The sequence below is a fragment of the Beauveria bassiana genome (assembly GCF_000280675.1).
Source record: "Beauveria bassiana ARSEF 2860 unplaced genomic scaffold BBA_S00013, whole genome shotgun sequence".
Classification (NCBI taxonomy): Eukaryota; Fungi; Ascomycota; class Sordariomycetes; order Hypocreales; family Cordycipitaceae; genus Beauveria; species Beauveria bassiana.
The window spans coordinates 45,546-66,501 of record NW_007930848.1 but is presented as its reverse complement, the minus strand read 5'-3'; the positions used below and the strand labels follow the sequence as shown (position 1 = coordinate 66,501).

At 51.4% G+C, this 20,956-nt stretch overlaps 3 protein-coding genes across 3 annotated transcripts; 2 read left to right on the top strand and 1 right to left on the bottom strand.

Moving 5' to 3' along the window:
- Window positions 1-5,674: 5,674 nt before the first annotated feature.
- Window positions 5,675-6,832, bottom strand: BBA_05136 (carbon catabolite repressor; the record flags this gene model as incomplete). The annotated part of the gene is made up of 1 exon (XM_008600233.1): window positions 5,675-6,832. One exon carries the CDS (start codon window positions 6,830-6,832, stop codon window positions 5,675-5,677), a length of 1,158 nt encoding a protein of 385 aa, XP_008598455.1.
- A 10,339-nt stretch (window positions 6,833-17,171) lies between these two features.
- On the top strand, window positions 17,172-17,576 carry BBA_05135 (Prolyl endopeptidase; the record flags this gene model as incomplete). The annotated part of the gene is made up of 1 exon (XM_008600232.1): window positions 17,172-17,576. The coding sequence occupies one exon, from the start codon at window positions 17,172-17,174 to the stop codon at window positions 17,574-17,576; it is 405 nt and encodes a 134-aa protein (XP_008598454.1).
- A 1,259-nt stretch (window positions 17,577-18,835) lies between these two features.
- BBA_05134 (putative RAD55 protein) lies at window positions 18,836-20,389 on the top strand (the record flags this gene model as incomplete). Its single annotated transcript, XM_008600231.1, has 6 exons — window positions 18,836-18,893; window positions 18,948-19,167; window positions 19,225-19,277; window positions 19,345-19,638; window positions 19,691-20,013; window positions 20,093-20,389. 6 exons carry the CDS (start codon window positions 18,836-18,838, stop codon window positions 20,387-20,389), a joined length of 1,245 nt encoding a protein of 414 aa, XP_008598453.1.
- Window positions 20,390-20,956: the final 567 nt, after the last annotated feature.

Sequence of the window (20,956 nt, the reverse complement as noted above, 5' to 3'; positions counted from 1 at the left end):
AAAAAAAGAGGGAGAAAGAAAAAGGTCCCTGACCCTGCCCGAAGAAGCGCATCGTTCCCTCTTTACGCCCGAATTGCCCAGGCAGCGGGCCATTGGGTTGCAATCCTCTTTCTAATCTTTTATCTCTCTTTTTGTTTTGTTTTTTTTCGAAGTTCTTTTTTTTCTCACCCCCTTGGGTCTGGAGTAGCCGTTTCGGGTGATCACCGAGATGACGTTTGGGCCTATGCTAGGCTTGCTACCTTGATGGCGCAGCAAGAAAGGGTACAAAAAACCGTGCTCCGTGTAAGCGTAACACAAAACAACAGGACATTTTTGTGCAGCCAAGGAAATCAGCCAAGCATAGCTATTGTCTGCATGCGTCAGAGTTAGCGGCGACGATGTTGAGAATTTCTATCCAGATCCGTCCGAATCGTGCCATTCAAGCAAATGGTCGAGCAATGGGATCATGGTCGGGGCACTTTATCTATATTGAGGCCCGCCCCAGTTGTCACCTTGAGGAGGGCCAAGAGGGTTACATTCATCGTACATGGAACTTGGGCTTGATCCTTTTATTGATTGCCGTTCCAATACTTGGCTGCTCACCCGCCTCACGATGGACCGTCGGCCTTGGCTTACAATATACACGGATCAAAAATGCGTCCCCCTATTTTTGGGCGATTTTGCACGTATTTTGATGTCATCAATCCTCTCCGTCGTATCTAATTGGGTGGCGTCGGCAGTGCTGACGAAACAAACATGTTCCCCAGAAAAGGCATTGAGGGGCGTTTCGGTTGAGCGAGGCGAATTCCCCGTTTTCCTGGGGGGGTGGAGGGGGGAGACGCAAAGCTCGGGGAAGCCGACCATTGGTCGGTCCTTTTCGCAGACACCAAAAAAGCAGCCAAAAGGCCCAAAGATGAAATTCTCACAAGCCAAGGCGCTATCAAAGCTTGCAAGGAAGCGGGCACCTTGCTATCTTTGGGCGCCCGTTTTTTTGTTTTTTTTTTTTTTTTCTTTGGTCTCATTTTCAATTCGAGATAAACCCATCATCCTGCCTCGGATCGGTCGACATCCACACCACCCCCCCTTGCCGCGCCATCAAAGTTACTGCAAGTAAAAGTCCTATTCCCCAGAAACTCCGGTTGACCACAAGCTCCCGACTAGATTTTTAGCTTCTAGTCTTTTGTTTTACTGTCTAAGCGTCATGGGCGAAAGGTATACCAAAAAAAAAAGACGGATATTCGCCACGCACGCCCCCATGATAAACATTGATCATCAAATCTCGACCGTTCTCTTCACATGTTTTCGACGCCACCGACGCCTTGTTGTTTTCTTGTCTTTGCGATTCCTTACCAAGACTGACTTTGCGATTCCTTACCAAGACTGACTACCTACTGATATGCATCTCCACCCCCACACATTTTTTTACTTGTCGTTATCCCGTGGCGTACACGTGCAGCGAGCGTTATCAATCAAGATAAGCAACAAAACTGTACTTGTCTACTGATAGAAAGATTGCCGTGAGCACATGTAGAAGCTCAAGCAAAGAAGAAGACATCATTCGTGCCACGGACTATTCGCCCCGAGAAGCTGGTATGAGTGGTCACAAAAGGTAGACTCGACACGGCGGCAACTCTTCCAAGTCTTGTTGCCCTCTTGAATCGAACTTTGCCCCCTAATTTTTTCGCGTCGTTACCCTTCCCGGTCAATGCGGCCTTGTTGCTCTCTGCTTCAATACCAGGCCATGAGCACCAATCAGCTCGATTTGCTGCCCGATGACCAAAAGCAGAATGACTGTGGACAACGACAAGGCGGGTCGGCAAGACACTCCCGTTCTGTCAAAAAAGACAGAAAAGGTCCTAAATAATCTATCCGTGAACGACGACGGAGCTAATCCGTAGACGCACTAGAGATTTTTCGTGGCTTGCAAGGGTTTCGAGCCAGTGATATGGCGAGAATCATACTAGCAGATTACAGCCTCGCTTCGCTGGCAACGTGCTGCGTTGGCCGAAAGGGAGAGGCTTCGCAAAGGCAGCTGGCCCTCGGATGCCGTGGCTGCCATCGACCCCGGCCCGTTAGTAATGACCATCTTGAGCTGTCCGGGGGGGCAAACTTTTGCGGCTAGCTAGGTCGAAATGAGCATCATGCGCGCCGCCTTCGACGACATGACACCTTCAGACCCTTGCTATCAACCACCATCCAGCCTAATTCTCAGCCTGAGCTGAGAGCGGGTGACTATCTAAAGTATTTTGTGTACGAGGTATCCCCCCTCCGCTTTCTTGCGTAGCCGAAGCAATGCCAGTTTACCTGCATACAGCTAATAAAAAAAATAAAATATAAAATCAAACGCTGGCCGAGCTAACTACAGCAAACGGGCATCAATCATCATGCTTCACTACCAAAACGCAACCCACGCCAACGGGCTTCCCGAATGGCCTTGGCGTATTCCTGCCAAGGTCAAGGTCGTCCGTCGCGCATATTTTGAAATGCAATGGCGGTCAGCTCGACACATTTGACGAATTCCCAATCTGAAAGGCGGTATGCTCTTCTTTAGACATTGTTTTTCCTGAGTGGTGAGACCGCTACGGGAGGGACCCCGGAAAGCCCCCACACTAGTTACGGGAAATCTGAAGACATAGCGAAAAAAGCAGCAAGGGGTGCTGATCATGAGCGTAAGCGTACTGTAATCAAGGCGAGACAAATGTGTACTTGTCTTTACTTTATGTCAGAGTTTCATTGAAGTGAGGAAGTTTTGAAACAAGAAGAAAAAAAAAACATTTACAGAATTAGATAATCTGTACAAGATGGAGCAAGTCGCAGGTTCCCAATGAAGAAATCCGTCTCCTCTCGCTTTGCTATTCGCCAGCTGCTTCCGACTTTCGATGCTTACAGCCAAAATAAGTACTTGCCAATCGTGCAATATCCACGCGCCGCCATCAACTGGTGGCAATCCCCCCCCTTCACCTTTTTCTTCCCCAGCTTTTGTCTCCTTCACCGACGGCCAGACGCAGACACAAGTGCCAGTTGCAACCCTTCATTGTGCCGCGCCACCTCCGCATGGGCCAGTGGCCAAGGGCCACTAAAAGTAAAAGTACGAAAATAAAAATAAAATAATAAAATAAAATAAAAAGACCGTTTCGAAAGAAGGGTGAGGGAGGTACCTGGGGCCTAAACATGTATGGGTTATATGCAGCGTCTTGTTATGGACAGCCACGCGTTGATATACTTTATTAGTGGCAAGACCAAGGGCATGTACAAGGACGGCATGTACGAGGACGGCATGTACATTGAACTAACTGAATAGAGCGCATGTGGTAACGGCTCCTCGCTCTGTGGAGAGAAGTAAAAACATTTTTTAAAAAAGGACTTGCTCTCTGTTCAACGGCAGATCGCGATCCCCCATTCTTCCTCTTTTTTTCTCCCCGAGCCGCAGTGTACATTGGCACAAATTTACCGACATTGGCCCTCGGTGTGGAAGAGCTCCGAAGCCTGCCGCTCGGCAGCCGAGGACGTGCCGGGCCATAGCAGGCGTCCTTTATACCGGTACGTATGAAAAAGCAGACGCCTTGTAATTAAATAGCTTTTTTCTCAGCTTGTCTCCCCCAGATTTCCAGTCTGTGGGACACAAGTGGCCGGCGCGCCTCTTTGATAAAACATGGCCACTTTCTTCTTGTTAGTCAGCCGAAAAAGAAAAAAACGATTGTATTGTAAAGAGAAAAATGTCCTCCTCATATTCTATAATTGACGTTGCATTTCCAGAATCCAAGGCAATCGTTTCAACTCGTTTTAAGAAAGTAAAAAAAGAATAGACGACAGCCAAGTGGTGTCACATCTACGTTGACCCAAAAAAGTTCTTTGGACTAGGAGCCGAGCCGTCTAGAACGATGCCGCCGATCTGGATAAGAACGCGCTGATCCTATTAATTAATGAGGGGCACGGCACTGAAGTAAATAGTGTGTGTGTGTGTGTGTGTGTGTGTGTGGAGGAAGAAGAAGAAGGAGAGAATGCAGCCAAGCCAAAAACAAAAGACAGAGACGCGTCCTCGAATATAAACCGCCACCATGCATCAAGGAGCGCTGCTACCACTTATTCGCAAAATCACGTTGTTTTAGTATCTCTTCATCTGCATAGGTCGGCTCATGAGATGGAGAGGGAGGGGCCACAAGGGCAATGCCTCTACGTACTGTAAACGTAATACATTGATTGCCAATTTTCAATCTTGCCTGCCAAAGTAGCTTTTTCGTCTTTTTATGCGTCTCTCTTTATTCCCGTTTGCTACCTTCGCATAATGACCTTTTAGTCTGATTCTGCAAGCCTTGCAGCATCCCAGGTTCACGAATTTCTGAGCCGGTCGTCCGTCTTCCGCCTGTCATCGGCTCAACCCTCAACGACCACCACTACCACCACCATTTTACGCTCTCCTTCAATCCCCGTGCCGGCCCTCCCAACTCTGCATGCCCCGTTTGCCTTCGCCCCCGCCATTCCCCCGTCCGTTCTATCCATCCCATCCGATACCTGTCAACTTGCTGCATCATATCGTTCTTCTTCCCACCGGCACAAGGGAAAAAAAAACATCATCATGGCCTGTTTTTTCTTCCCCGACAACCTGATGTTTGAAAACTCCACAACTGGCTGCTACTTTTCCCACCCCTCTTTTCCCCTTCCCGTAAATCAATCCTTGTCGGTTTTTTCTAGGCAATTCCATACCAGCGCAGGTCGTCAAACCCCCCCCCCCCCCCCTTCCCTTTGCCGAAATTCGGGAAAATGTTGGCGAATGACGACATGCAACGAGCGAGTGGTGCGGCGAGAGCGCTGGGGCCGAGATGCTGGGCGCGCGCGCGCGGCGGCCCATGAGATGGATGGGTCCGACCGTCTGACCTCCACACTGCCACCCCGTGGGCTGCCCACGTTTTCTACTAGTCTACTTTCATCATGCACATGCTCAACAGGACAGATTAGCTAGACAAGGCGAGCAAGAGTGGGCGTTATGGGCGTTAGTGGGCGTTGTGGGTTGTACTTTTCTTTTCTGTGAGAAATTGAGAACCCGTGTGTGTGCCTGCCTGCGTGGACGAGGGTGGCTGTGCCCATCTAGGTGTTGCGTGTGCTTGCTTGCGCCCAGATTGGCTGTTATGGGTCGACGAGTCACAGTCATCAGCCGAACAAGGGCGTGCCTACCATGTCTGTATTGTTTGGCTGTCTGACCGACGCTTTCTACAGAGGGAACCCTGGGTTTCTCCATGTTTATAAAGTGCCTGTCATATAAGTGTATTGTTTGCCTGTCTGTCTGGCGCTACCTACTGAGGGTGCGCTGGGTTTATCCATGTCCATAAAAAGTAGTCCAAATATTATCCCTTTGCTTAAGCAGCCAGAGAGAAAAATAAGCTAAAAGTAACAGTATAAATGCGCCAGGAAGTGGTGATGTCTATATCCGTTTCGTCCCTAATTCGTTCCTATCCGGTTTGTCCCAATGTTTTTGTTACGCAAGGAATGCGAGTTTCCGCAAGCAATCGAAGAAAAATGGAAGACCAATTCAAAAGCAAGATTTGTACACCTGCGACGTGGCAACCTCTCTCTGTGGCACTGCCGGTACAGAAGGGAAGCGCCTGTCCGTGTACAGCCGTAAACGCCAGTGTCTATCCTTTAACCGTCTATGTTCCCAATTCGTAAAATCGTCGTCGCGGCGGGTATGAGGCGGCTCCTAAGCGCGATCCATCAAGTCGCCGCCGGCGAGACTGCCAGTAGCAGAGCTACGACCGCTGTGGGCATTGTAGCCCTCCGAGAGAAGATCCTGCACGGCAACCTTGGGAGGCTGGGGTACGGGAAGTTTTCTCTGATTGCCGTCCGGGCGGCTGAGGATGTCAGTAAGAGACATGCCGTTGCTGCGCTGAGTATTGCTCTGGTGCAAGATCGGAGCAAAGGTGGGCGTCTCCAGATGAGGCTCCATGGGAGCCAGAGCGGGAGTCGCGTGCTGCAGAGACAGGTTGCGCAGGCTGGGCAGCTCGTAGCCGGAGAAGGGACGAAGGCGAGGCGAGTGCGCAGGCGTAGCGATAGGCGTGTGGTCGGGAGTGGGAGAGAGAGAATCATGAGAAAACGTGGGAGAAGAAGGCGCGGTAGAGTTGGGCGAATTGGGACGCGAGCGCTTGATGTGGCGGAGCGAGCTGTGGTAGTGATCGTCGCCGTGGTCCTCACCCGAGTGGCTTCTTGACATGTGGTAAGAGCTTAGGCCAGCAGGATTGCCGCGAGGGTGGTGAGTACCGTTGCTGTAGTAAGGGTGATGACGAGCCGAGTGACCGTGGCCCAGATTCTCGCGCTCGACCTGGTGGGCGGCCTTGGCGAGCATGGAGATGTCGCCGCTGCGACGGTCACTGTAGTGGTGAGCACCAGAGTGGGGAGAGGCAAACGAGGCAAACGAGTGAGGCGGCGAAACGTTGGGGGAGTGAAGAGTGGAAGTGGGAGCCGAACGAATCGTCTTGGGAGCCGGGGGAGGAGCCATGAGTCCCTCCGAATGCATGTGTAGAGGCAGAGCGTGGTGGACGGGATGCTGGTGGTGGTGATGCTGCTGCTGCTGGCCCTTGTTACCACGGCGAGAGTTGGGGTTGTTGTGAATTCGCGAGTGCCTTGTTAGTTCATCGGAGCGGGAGAACTTCTTGGAGCAGCCGGGAAACTGGCAAGCATGAGGCTTCTCGCCAGTGTGGGTGCGAATGTGTCTTGTCTGGTGCTCGAGGCGGTGGAAGGCCTTATCGCACAGAGGGCACTTGTAAGGACGAGGCAGCTCCGTAGTGCTGGTGGACTCGGCAGCCTGGGCGGTAGGTAGAGGGCCGTTGGGCTTGATGATACTGACGGCGGCGGAAGCCATGTCTCTGTCACCTCGACGAAGGTTACTGGTCGAGTTAGGGCCCAGGGGTTGTTGTTGTTGGTGAAGTAGACTCGAGATCTCGACCGCTGATTTTGCTCGTTGCATGTGATCGATGTGCGGCGAGCAGATCCCAACGATTTGCGGGGACGAGTTATGCGGAGGAGATGCGAAGCAGAGTCTGCGGCGTTGCCGAAAGCAATTCGAAATCAAATGAGATCAGACGTCTTGCTGTCGAATGTTGAGTTTTGTTTCGAAGCGTGTGCGAAAACGAATGTTGGGAGAGCGTGCGTTGTAATGTTGGCGAGTGAGATGCTGGAGTGAGTTTGGATGGAAAGAAACGGAATCTTAATTTTTTTTTTTTTCTGCACGAGGGGATGGGGGAGAGGGACAGGTTATAAAAGGCGGGTTCGGGGGGTGACGGGTACACCTTGGAGAGGCTTCAGAGGTACCGCAATGGCACAGGCTGGAGCAGGCACATGCTTGCGGCCCACCGCAGTCCTAGAGGGGACGCTGAAGGAGCCCTACAGCGGTCCTCAGCAGATGCTTCGGGGAAGGGGGTGGGCGGGAGGAAGGCAGCGGGAGTCGTGCGAGGTACATGTCGGCGTTTGAGGTCAGGTACCTTTTTGCAGAGTCTCTGTTTCTTCTTTTTTTTTTTTTTTGCAGGCGCAGTTTAGGCTGTGCACGCCCCTCCCTGGGTGCCCATTCACACACCCCCCAAAGCCCAAAAACTGGGGCGAGACGACTGCGGCATTCGTGGTGGGTTGTGGAGTTTTTGGGGCCACGCAGCACTGTCCGAGACAGCTGGAGCTTGTCCTGGGGAAGTAAAAGTGTGCAACTGCACAGCCCTGGGGTTAGGGGCTTTGATAGCAGAAAATGGTGGGCGGATGAGGACCTGATTGCGCCAACGCCCCCCAGAAGAGCGCCAGACAGCCAGCCCAGTCAATCATCCAGTCATCCAGTGAGATGGACGAGCCCAACAGCACGCCAGAACGAGCCCTGGAAGAGTGCTAGCAGTTTGGCAGCAGAAAAGATAACCCAAGTAGAAAATTCTTTCCGACACACCCCCTCCCCCCTCTCCTCCGGCCCATCCCCCACCACCTCCTTCTCCCTTCTCCCCAGTGATACCGTCCCCTTCGGCACTACGGCGGGCTTCTCACGAGGATTCTCAGGTGAGATTTCGCATGCCTTCTCCACTGGACGAGGGAAAAAACATCTCTCCTGCTCCGCGCGCCAAAAAGTAACTCTAGAGGCTGGCCCGGGGGCGCTTTTTGTGGCCAGGCAGCAACGCAAAGGGCGGAGCGGTGCTCCTGTCGTGCTGGGGACTGATTGGCCGCCCATTCCAGCCAGCACAACTACTTGCCGCCTTGTATTCGTACCGAGTACTGCTATTTTATTGGAGCACATATCAGTACATACCCAGGCAAAATGGTCCAGGTCAGGCATCTTTCAGGATGGGTTTTGATAGCATGGAATTGGGATGCATGGATGGCTAGATGGATGGTTGCGACAGAAGCAAGTACCCTGTCGGCCAGACCGCAACAAAACAGCGCAGTAGAAAGACGAAAAAAAAAAAGAATAAAAAAAAAGAAATGAAGGAGACGACACCATCGTCTCTGCAGTCTGGCCCTCATCTGGCGGTTTCGGGTCTTTTTGCCTTCTTTGGCCCAGGATTGGCGAGCCCATGGGGAAGCTGCGCCCCGGTTGCGTTCCATCATCCATCTCTCCCAGCAAAAAACAGACGGACGGGGAAGCCAGGTGAGACATGCCTGGTACGACCACCTCAACGAGTCAACACCGCCAGTTCTTTGTACCATTGCGGTAGCCCCAAGTCTCGGTCTCCGTTGTCGACACTCCCTCCCACCTCCAGGTGCCGTCTGTACCTGACAGTCCCCCCTATATATCCGCCATCTGCCCCTATAAGCCCGCCTGTAACATGTCCGCCCACGCTCCAAACCAGGGCTCTGACTGGCCAGACGTCGTTCCCTCGCCTGGGCCGATTGAGCAAGTTACAATAGGTGCACAGGATCGTCATCATCTTACCCCGTGTTTTCGAATCTCACAGACCTCGTGCGAGAAGATGAACTCAAGCGAAGGGGACGTTGTTGACAAGAAAAAAAAAGGAAAAGAAAAGGAAAAAGAAAAAAAAATGCAGGGGTTTGATCGGAGCTCGGCCCGCGGCCATCGACGGCAAGACACTCTACTGGTGCATTTGGCACCTTGTTCTGGCCTTCCCGGGGTCGGCCCAATTCAATCCCATTACTTGCTGGGATGAGCTCCTTGGTGGACGGGCATGACCGGGGAAGAGTGCCACCAGGCTGCATCATCTGGTGATGATACAGAGGGCAAAATTAACAGAAAGCAAAAAGGCCCTTTGTCATGCATGTCATAATTTGACCTTTTTTGACTAGGTCTTGCCTTATTTACCATTAGCGTTGATGTGGTCGACGTTGCATGACGGGATGATGGGCCTTGAAGCTGCAAATTTTTTCCAAGATTAATAGTATCATGCTCCTTTGATTAAGTGGTGCATTGCGCTGACTGATTGAAGCAGACACGCAGCGTTGCATCCGGCCTCTTCTTCTTCCCGCCTTGTTTAAGTCTACCGCAAAAAACGGCTCACGGCGTTTGAAACTGGATTGGGGGCCGTTTTGTTTGATGAGAATCGAGAACAAAAGCTCATCCCAACAAAGTTATCCCATTGGCCCGGAATTTGTGGGGGAGCAAGTCGACTTCTGATTGAAGTGGTGCAGAGCCGCCAGACGGGCGTACTCAGTAGCATTCTGCGATGGCTCGTATCCGCAAAAATAGAATCGTCCAGATTTCAATAGACTCATTCATTGTTGCAACGAAAGAAAGAAAAAAAAATGGCTGGTGATGCGGCCAGAGTATCAGGGTAGCAGCAGGGAGACGCTGTGTCATGTCATTCAGACCGTCGCGCCGTATGATTCCCCATATCACGACCACGCACGCAAACTCAAGTCACCAGGGAAGATGTAGAGACAAACCTTTTTTAATCAAAAAGGACACCATGTATGGGTCTGACAGCGGGCTGATTCCTAGCGAACGCCTTGGTGTTCTTTTCGTTGTCCTTTTGCAAGCAACGCAGTCCAGCAAATCGAGTTGCGCCACGACGTGAAGAAACAACCCAGACGCATAAAGAAAAAAAAAAGCCCACACCACGCAATACAGGAATAGCCCACTTGCAGAGGCAAACAAAAACAGTTATTATAGCCCTCTTCTCCCCACAGTTTTTCAAATTCCTTCTTGTCCTCCGCTTGACAGAGATGCATTCCGCGTGCTTCGTAACAAGAGATAACTGCATCATCATCATCCCCCTCCACAAATTCTAGATTCCTGGTGCGGTCCAGGTTACGAGTTATGTGGGGTATCGTTCGGGCTCCAAACAGCGAATGTGGCCCGTCAAATGGGACGATATTTTTGTGTGATGTGATGCGTAATGAACTCCCGATGGGTTCTTTTGAAGGCACCGGATAAAGGAGGGGGGAAAAGGCATCGGATCGTAGATTTGTACCTTTGTTGGGGGATCCTGTGCATCGAAGGGATAATAGCACAGATTTGGTGCGGGAACACAATTGTGCCATTAGCATGCGGCGTCATCTTGATACGTCATCTATTCTCATCACCTCTTTTACAACTTGCTCACATCATCCTTTGTAAATCCAACCAAACATAGATAAGGGGGAAGAAAAAGACCCCGCATAGAAAATAAAGTTGATTTTTTGTCGAGAATCATGCAGCGTTAAGTGCCTGCGGCTGGCCCCCCCTCTCCTTCCCTCCAAGCTTGTACGACTGCCTAATGTCTCGGCTGTTGGGAACGATTCTTTTTTTTTTTTTGTTTCTTCCGCCAACAAACCGCAGCATCACTCATCATTCTTCGTTTATCCTCGAGTCATAACTCCAGGACCCCTTGACCCCATCTTGCTCAAGGCAGCTCTTCTTTTTTAGCGCAATCTTGGTTTGTCTCATCTCTTTGTTTTTCTTCTTGTTGTGCTCGCCGCCTCCGCCTTGTCGCAACCCGACCAAGTGGTACATGACAGCTTGTCCCGTTGGGAGAGTTCCAGACCGACAAACGGGCCGCCACAGACGCCGCCTCTTTTTCAGCTCTCTTGGCCTGTTTTCCTGTTTTCCTTTGTTTATCACGTCTTGCATTCGATAGTGCCGAATCTACTTGCTTGCGCCATCTCGTCCAGAATTTAGCCTTTTTTTCCTGTCCTCCTAATCTGCAATGTCTCTGCCGGCGGTCTGGGGACCCCAGATACTCCAGCCTTGAATCAGCCCTGTCTGTCCACGGCAGCAGCAGGCTATCAGTAAACATTCCATTTCTCTTGCGGGGTGTCTGTCGTCTTATTTTTGTTCCTTTCTGGCGCCAAGATTTCTATTTTCTCGACGTCATTTTAGACAAGATGAGCCAGTGCAGATAGCACTGCCCACCTCGTCGTCACACAAGGTCACCACCTGTCTGACCCAGTCAACCCACCTCCTCGCACCGGAATTTCCATGACAGTGCCGGGCAGGGGGGGTATTGCTTGCTTCCAAGCCAACCAAGAAATGGCGCCCAGAGGCTGAAAAATGAATATTCTCGTCTTGGGCATGTCCCTTTTCTCTATCGGCAAATGACATCAAGACTCTTGACCATGATGACGCTTTCGCCTGACATATGGAAAGACGCAACTACCCCAACTTATGGCCAAAGGCTTCAAATAGCACCACCCAGCTTCACCGTGGCCCGCCAAGCTCTTTTGGGGATTTTCTACTTTGAAAAGGTTATCCACTTAAAAAAAATTCTTTAGGGGGGGCAAGATGCGCATCTTCTAACCTCTTTAGGCATTTCTGGGGCGGCGCAAGATCTGAGATCTACTGGCACTACTGGCACTCCCTGGTCGCGCCGTCTCAAGCCGACGCGGCCGTCTGACTGGCGGGGAACTTCGGGATCCCAACTCACCCCCCAGTCCATGCCCCCCCTTCCCCTGCCCAGTCAATGCTGCCTCCTGGCCAGGTGAATGAATAGTGCTTGCTGTGTGGTGCCAAGTGTCCTGCCATGCCCGCCTCAGGAAGGGAGATAACGCCCAGCGCATGCCAGTAATGAGACGACGAATTGCGACTCGGCCTCCTTTTCCCAAGCCTTTGGCCCCCTGAAAGCTTTGTGACAAACAAAGGGGCCGGCGGCAGAGCAGCTTGAAATTGGCTTGCTGCAGAACAAAGAGAATAGTCTATTTAGGCGATGGTGAACAGGCCAAGCAAGTCCTGGCAGCTCTCGCGCTCCCCGGGCAATGTAACATGGCCCTGCATATGGCATTGTAGCTAAGCACCTCTTTTTGTCACTGTTATGATTATGACAATTACTTCAGCTTCAAGCGACAGATTATTATTACGATATTATAGGCGTGCCACGTTACAATGCGCCAGAAGACGCTAAACGTAGTGCTGGCCTTTTCCTCGTGCAGTGATCCGACCAATCTCTATGGTCAACACATCGTTTATCCGCCTTCCTAACCATCTCAACTGCAGAGAAAAGGCAGCTTCGTGGGGGCCGCGTGTCTCTCCGACGGCCTTTTGTCCCTTGATGTTTGCTCTTACCGGTCTCGGAGCTGCCTAGGAGCCCTTGACGATGTCCCAGGCTATGAGCAACAATGGTGAAGGAACATGTGCCAGGCCCGGATCGGCGTCCGGGGCAACATGGCAGGAGCCTGAGCCAAGATGCGAACAAGAATCAAAGCACCACCGCTACCCTGCTATGATTGATCTTTCTGCCCCCGCGGAGAGGACCCATGGGGTTACTCTTGTCCCGTGCGCTGTTCAAAGAAAGATGTCTATTGTCAGTGCTTCAAGACAATGACCGTTTGCTGTTGACCACCATGTCTCTGAATGGCTGGGTCCGGAGCAGTGCCGCGGTGCACTGGGCTTGGCCTGTGCAGTGTCGAACGATGGCCTTGACTTTATAATACCTGGACACCGGACCCCGAAAAAAAGTACAACAAAGATGCAGTTTGCCCTCAACAGTTTGGGAAGGGAAAGAAAAAAAGGGAAGAGAAGAGAGACATGGTAATCATCCTGGAAGGTCGAACCAAAACAGGCAATCGCACGCACAATCCCCAACCGCCTGATCTAACTAGTATAACTAACCAGCTGGCAGTTGGTAGCCTGCATGTAAACTTTTTGCGAGTAATTGATTAACACCAGATACACGCAAACATGCACACACAACATGCGATAAAAGGTATTGTTTGGCTGTGTCACCGCCCTAGGTCCACTTGGTGCGGTAATGCCGCGGGATGACCTCGAGTCGAAATGGGGTGATACGTGGTCAATTCGGTTCTTCTGGAACGATCCCCTCCCCCCACGATGCTGTGCCTCACACGCCAAGAGCCTTCCGCCCAGCGCCCGACAAGGTCCAGTTAATCATAGTGACCGTTGCATGTCGCGTCGGCCACGTCAGCTATTGTTTGAAGATGCAAACGATGTCGACAACCCGGATGCCTCTGCTGCCAATAATCCATTATTTGGAAATTGACCAGGTATGGAATCGCAACAGCCTGTGGCGCGTGGCGTCATTGTCGGCGCCAGTCTCCGCGCCGAGCCTATGATAAGTAATACGAAGTAGTTGGCCTCTTCAAACAGGTTGAATATTGCACATCCCGGGGGAGCGGCGAGCGGGTTTGGGGCAAGCGTACTCGTGAGCTCTGCGGGATAGCTAATGGCAAATACCCAGTGGTTGATTAAGGGCCCCCGTTTCGCGATGACTGGCAGCAGGAGAAGCCACGTGCCCAACTCGCGGCCGTCTCAAGACTCGGACCAAGAGAAAAGAAAGGCGCCAGCTTTGATGTCCAGCCCCAGAGTCCGTAAAAAAGCCTCTTGTGGCGGAACTCTGGCGGAGACGCGGGGCTCCGCTCGGCGCTCGGTATCCGATAACAAGAAGGCTGGCGAAATACGGATAATCTGTACAGGAATTGATGTTGGCGTGGTACTCAAGTACAATAATAACAACAGCAACTTGGATCGAATCAGTGTAGACAATAAGAGAGCCCAAGACCGGGGATACATTGGGGTGAGAATGGTTACGTGGACCGTCTTCCAGCAACAAGCTGATTGGCAGACAAAGACCCTTGGGGCCATTGCAATGCAAGCTGCGGAGTTTAAAAACAATGCAACTAATAAATAACAATGAAAAAAATAAAAGACGCAATGTATTCCCAGCAACTAGGGCAATACTCCGTGGGTGCCTTGTCCTTGAAGTCTTCCTCCCATTTCCTCATCCAGCATCATCCATAACCTCGCCTCGGCATTGTCCAGCGTTTTTATGCCGGGCCAGTTTCGTCTCTTATAATGGACGAAGCAGAGGAACCATGTTGCCGGTCGCTCTATATTTCCCTATAGACGAAACGATTTGGAATTTGGATTCTCCGTACAACACTGGAAATACATCTCTGTACGAGCGTAATATATACTGACGATTGCGTTTTGTTCGGGCGACCCCTTCTTGTCCCATTGTTTTTTTTTTTGCGCCTATGGAACGCTGTTCTTTCGGCCTGCGTTCAGATGCCCGTCAATCGGCCCTTTGCAGTCATGGAAATCCATCCCCCCCCCCCCCCCTCCTCCCTTCGATCCGATCCATCTGGGCTGGTAGCCTCGCCACCTGGCCAAGGAAAATAAGTAAAAATCAGAAAGAGGAAATACTACCAGTTATGCATATCCGCAAAAGTCGCCCACTACCTAACCCACGGCGCGCGTCTATGCCAGCCGCTAAAATTAGACCCAACTCGGTAAGGCCGTTGGGTGTGTGTAAAAGCGCATGAATAGCCAAAAGTTGGCCCTATTATGGGGGGCTTCTGGTCCGTCCAATGACTGACCAGTTCTCTCCCTGCATCTGCCAAGTTGGTGATGCCTTGTAAATAAATGGAATCCATCCAGCTGAGACTACCCCAGTTCCGTTTTTCCCCCTCTGGAAGCCTGGCTACAGCCTAATTACAGCATTGGCTTGTTACACCAGGCAGGGCCATCAACAAGTTGCGGCTCTGCTTTATTACCCCTCACTCCTCAGCTGGCCTCGCATCTTCCTTCCCTCCTGGTTATTACGGGGCGGCCGCTCTTCAAAATTATGCTTCTCTTTGTTGTGTAATCCGTACGAGGGGGGACCTTGTTCTTGTGTTTGTGCGTGCACACGCGCTTTCCGTCTCGATTCAAACAAGTCTTCTTGGTTTGCGCAGCATGTCCCAAAAGTCCTTTGAAAAAAAAAAAAAAAAAAAAAAAAAAACAAAGCTGGTTTCTGCACACACTGGCCGTTGTGTGGAGGAGAATCAGCAAACCGGCTGGCTGGTTGCCTTGGGTGAGAACAACTAGCTCTAATAGAACGCCCTTCGGTGCTTCTCGCCGAGAGAAGCCGTTATCGAAATCGACGTCGTCTTTGTCAAGTCTGAGCCCCGTCCTCTCCCATATTTCGCGCTTGTGCTCGCCTTGCGCTCGCCTTGCTCGTGAATGGAGCTCGCCGCCGGGGGGGGGGGGGGCATGAAAGCGTAATGTTTCAACCGCAGCGTCTCCCCCCATCTTTCGGCAAGGACAACAGGCGGTCCAGGTACCAGTACTTGGCAACGATGAACATCATCGTCGTCGTCTCCCGTCGCTCGGCGGTGCCCCGGGGTCACGGTGGGTAGCAGCCCGACCTTGCTGTTGTCCTTTGCAAAAAAAAATTTGGCAGGACCCATTGAAAAGCCAAGATCACAGCAATCTCTATCAAACCCCCCTCCAAGAGAGAGAGGGAGGCAAAGGGGCGGGGGGAAAGGGGGTCTTTGCAAAGCCCGATGGAGTCTTTCTGGTTGACAATGGGGCCGCCTTCTTTCTGGGCTCTCGAAATGCCTCAAAACCCGCACACTCCGCTGAGAAAGCAGGGGCAACTTGAAAGAAAGAAAAAAAAACCCTTGCGAAATAAAGGAGCACATAGAGCTGTGAAGCCATGCTCATGACGTACCGATATACCCAGTCCTCTCCATCATGCAGCTCACAGAATCAGGACTCGACGTCGGTCCCTGTTACGCACGGCCATTTTGACGGTGACAGGATCGCCATCTCTGACATGCGAAATACTGCCTTGCTGCAGTGCAACCCCAGAAGCTCCGCACATCTCGGAATCTGAGTACAGCTCTGCCCGAATGAACATTGAAGTTGCAGGTCGTCGGCCCGCGGGCAGGCTGAATCAACCAACGCCTCCAATATGGTATGCATTCACGGGCACGCCAATAAAAGTCGGGCTTGCAGGGCTAAAAAAGCTTGGCTCCGAGCCTCTTTTCTCGTGCCAGCCTCCCTTCTCCCGTGCCGGCCGCTGTTAACATAACTGGCTAATATGAACGGTAAAGTGTCGGTCTGCTTGACAAAAAAGTCTGATTAGTACAGACGTCAGGGACCCCCAGCAAAGGTAACGAGACCCAGTTTGGGGCATTAATCTCGGCGCCATTTCGTGATACGCCTCTAGTAGTCTACCTGCTCATTACTCGTAACGAGGGGTGCAAGAGCAAAATTTAACGACCTCACCCAGCGGGGCACTATTGAGAAGCCACCCAGCTAGACCGCTAAATTCGGGTGTGTCTCTATTTACCCTTTGGTCGAAAGCGTCTTGAGAATTTCTTGAGCAAGCGGCCCTGGGATGATCAATATCACACTGCGCTACTGATATTGTCACTCTTGACCGGAGTTGAGATGGTAACATCGGCTTCTGACGGTGGCTCTAGATCTGGGGTAGATCAACCCCCCCCCCCCCCTCCTGGTCATGTCGCAGAACATGCTTCCCAACAGAGGCCTGCCATATCCACGCGTACAGTACGTCACGTTATGCTAGCACTTGCCATCAGTAATGTGATGAGAAAATTAAGCAATGATAATCACGGGTGACGATAGCTATGACTAGGGGCAGGGATGTCACGCACGTAACGTATAATGAGCCAGAGAAGTCACGGAGATTTTACTACATGTACCGAGTGCAAGGTCACTCGCATTGCCAAAGTTGAATCAACATCCTGGCTCGAGTATTGTACTCGCAAAGTGTTCTCTTGGTCAGAACAATTTCATCTCGGCGTTATGTCACATCTCGCCGCGCTGCACGGCGCCAAATGACGCCGTGTCTCCGGCACAGTAATCCGTACTGTAGCACGACCGGGCAAGAGCTAACCCGGGCTTGGTTTTCAAGGCCGTTTCTCCTCTCAATTTTTGTTACATAAATAGAGTGATATTTTTTTTCAACGCGGAAAGCGGGCGGAAACCCCTCGTCAAGGACCATTTTCTAGTTTTATGCTCACCTTTTCCTAATCTTCAACCTTGCCACAATTCAGCCATGTCTCTGCTGCCTACTGCACATCTTCGGGTTGCGCGGCCTACTGACGACATTGACGCCATCATCCCGTTCTATCGGGACGGCCTGGGCTTTGAGATCCTGCTCCGCTTCGCCGACCACGCCGGCTTCGACGGCGTCATGCTGGGGCGACGAGGCGCCGCCTACCACCTCGAGTTCACGACCAGGCGAGGGCACGTCGCGGGTCGCGCCCCGACCGAGGACAACCTGCTGGTCTTCTACCTTGCCGAGGACACTGCCTTCCGCACGGCCGTCGCGCGCATGCAGGCGCAGGGTTTCGACGCCGTGGCCAGCTTCAACCCGTACTGGGACCAAAAGGGCAAGACTTTTGAAGATCCGGATGGCTATCGGATCGTGCTGGCCAACATGGCGAACCCCGCAGTCTAAGACAAAAGGACGGGCGGGGGATTTGGCAAAAATGACAGAGATGTAAAAGAAATGTCCAAAAACAATATTAGGCAATGAATTTTGGATAGTGGACCAATCTTGAAAAAAAAAAATACGTCAAATTGTCTTCTTTCCAGGGTCAAGTCTGAAATTACGCCATTTTAGTTTCTGCTTGCGGATCAATCGACGATATGCCTATGCAAGCCAGCGTTGCAGATGACAAACCAAGACTCGAAAACTTTCTTTGTTTGTCACATTCGTCAGTGGTTTCGTAATACTACCATCCTGTATTCCAATTCCAAAATTGGCATCGTAGTGTGCCCCAAGTAGTGCGGTTTGCAGGTCACAATGAGCTACACCTAATTACTGATAGCTTCCTTCAACCAGACCGCGCATCTGCCGGCCAGACTTCCCCCGTTTATGCTGCTGTGAGCGCTTCTATACCGACAAGGTTATATTCGACGGCACAGTTCTTGGTTCTGTTGCTATCTTTAGGAGATCAAAGGCCCAGGCCGTTTCAGCTTTCCATTCACAATGATTCAGGTAATTTGGCCAAGGTGAGCCCCGAGGACCCCGACCCGTATAGCCACTCACTCCATCATGCATGCATACAAGCATAGCCGACTCAGGTTGCTGCCTGGCTCCGCAACAAATGAATGGCAAGTTTCATTCGCTATTCTTTGCCAGACCACTTGCTCAATGTAAACTTACTTCCTTCCATTTGCCATTCCATTATGCTTCGCCGACTTCCCCACACACTTTAACTTGGCTGGGCAGAGTTGGCTTGGGGGTTTGTTTCATCAAGTCATTGTGCTGAGATTCCTCCACGATGGAAAAAAGCCGCAAACGCGCGAAAACAAAGATTTAGCACGAGCTAAGAGGAAAAATACGGAAAGAAAGACTTTGACAAAAGTAGTTTGGAGGTTGTGGAAAGTTCTAATATTGAATAGGCCTTGATTTGTAGTTTAGTGGCAGTTGGAACGAGAGCGAGGTACTTGGCGACTGGGAAGCCCAAACAGGCAGTGCTGTCATGTAGAGATTGAAGCCCAGTTCAATTCTGAGCACAGACTAATAAACCATAGGAGGCACCATCTCATTTCTTACTATAAATTTTTATTAGTTATTGTCGAAGACAACTTCTCGCTGGGTTAATTGATCACGTGATCCACGTGCCAAGTTCGCGATCTGGCGACGCAGAGGGTCAATTGCCTTTTGAATAAGTCAAGTCCACCGCGTTTTCAAGACCATGTCGCCACATAATGGACTATTATTCAATTCATGGCAATGACATTGCCAGTTTTGATCTATCAAATACGCGTACGATGACTTCTCCAGTACGCAGCGCAAAGGCCCTAGCTAACCTGCAAACAGATCGGCTGCCAACTGTGTCGGCGTCCCAGGTGCTCGAGGAGCTAGAGGAGGAGGGCTCAGATTGCATATCCACGGGTATCAAGGCTCTCGACGAGACTCTGGTGGCGTTGCCAGCCCCATCACAGATATTTGGTCGTGAAAAGTCTCAGTCTGGTGGTATCAGACGCGGGCAGGTGACGGAGATATGGGGTCCTCCAGGCAGCGGGAAAACAGCTCTGGCGTGAGAACTAGATCCTCAAAAACCATGTCTTTTATGGACTAATTTGTTTGTATGCAGAACGCAGTTGGCTGCAAATGCTCTCAGCAAAGACGGTGGTGCAGTCTGGATTGGTTAGTTCCAGCACGATCGCGCATGCATCGCCATCGACGCATGGTCACTAATCCTTCAATCACACAGATTGCTTCCAAAAGACACCAGACGAAAGACTATCAGCTGCGTTGGAAAAGATGCAACTGAGCAAAGAAACGCATGCCACAGACCCGGCTTCTGCAGAGCAGGCCTCAAACGGCGATAACTTCACTCGCTACTCTTGCTTTACGCTCCCTCATTTTCTGGCGCTCCTATCGCGCCCATCTAGCACAACAATTCCAGTAGGCACATCTTTGATAGTTGTCAACTGCGTCTCTGCTTTGATAAATTCGGCGCTGCCTCGGTCGCATGTCAGTAAGCAAAAGACCAAGCAGCCCCCAGGTACGCAAACCCCATTCGTGACCACCCTCATGTGCTGACTGGAAATGGGCAGGCACCACTCCGTCCGAGAAACGGATGCAAGCTCTTCAGACCATAATGTCGCTCCTCAACAAGCTCGCTGCAACTCGAAACTGCGCCGTCGTGATCCTGTCCCAGTGCGCCACCAAGATGCAGTCGGAGCACGGGGCTGCTCTTGTCCCGGCCGTCAACGCAACGGTTTGGGAGCAAGGAATATCTACACGAATCGCCTTATTCAGAAATTGGTCTTGGGAGGGCAGAAAACCGCACAGTGTCTTTTTGGCCGGCGTGCAACAAGTGGATGGTCGCGTGATGATGGACGTGGTCGACAACGCCTCAGCATTCACCGTGGAATCGGTAAGTGCTATCATGCATGCTCATTTCAGATGCCCCTGCGTTGCTTTGGCTAACAATTGTACGAATTTTGTTGGAGCAGATGGGCGTGCGAGGTGTCGAGTACGAGGCGAGCCATCCGATGGAAATGGCGGCTGCGGCGCAGCAGAAGCGCAAAATCGGACAGACGGAGCTCGAGGTGCCTGATAGCGAGGATGAGGACTATGGCTGGGCAGACGAAGATGAGGCTTCTCTTCCGGCACCGCCTCCACAGTGGCAGGGCAGTGAGGATATCATTCTGGGACAGGACGTCGGGCGAAGTGAGGACGAAGAGGAGGCAGAGGAGGAATACCATAGCTATGACGAAACCGAAGGAGCCGAGGACGACGAGGGTGCATAAAGTAGTCCCCATAATGAAATCAATGAAAGCAAGATGTAAGCCTCACAGTCATCGAGAGCATCCCAATCCGGGCCCATGTACAGCCGGTTTATGCTACATTCAGCGGTAAAACAGTGTCGGCAACGCATGCGCGTTGCGCCTCTGTGACGATATTTTCTGCTTAGTGTTTGGAGAATGGGTTCATTGACACCATACAATCCCAGAATCGACTCGGATATCAGTAGCTTTGTTCTTTTCTGTACCTCGAATTAATTTTCCCTAGTAGCTTATGATGATGCTGCTTCGGTTGGCAACGTTGAAGCGGGCCGCCGTTCGTGCGCACTGGCCGGAGCAATTCGTATCAGTGCGGGGCACTGTCCCGAACTCGAGTTCGAGATGACCCCGAACACGGTAAATACACCAACGAGCTGACCCGGTGGCTGGCTGATAATTAAAAATGCATTGGGATAGGGAAAAGGTCCAGCTGAAAGTTGAGGAGGAGGGGCAAACTTACAATCCTCATTTAAAGACTGGATAGATTGTGGGGATGAGGGGTCGCCTTTAAACCGCCGCTTCACTCCACCAACC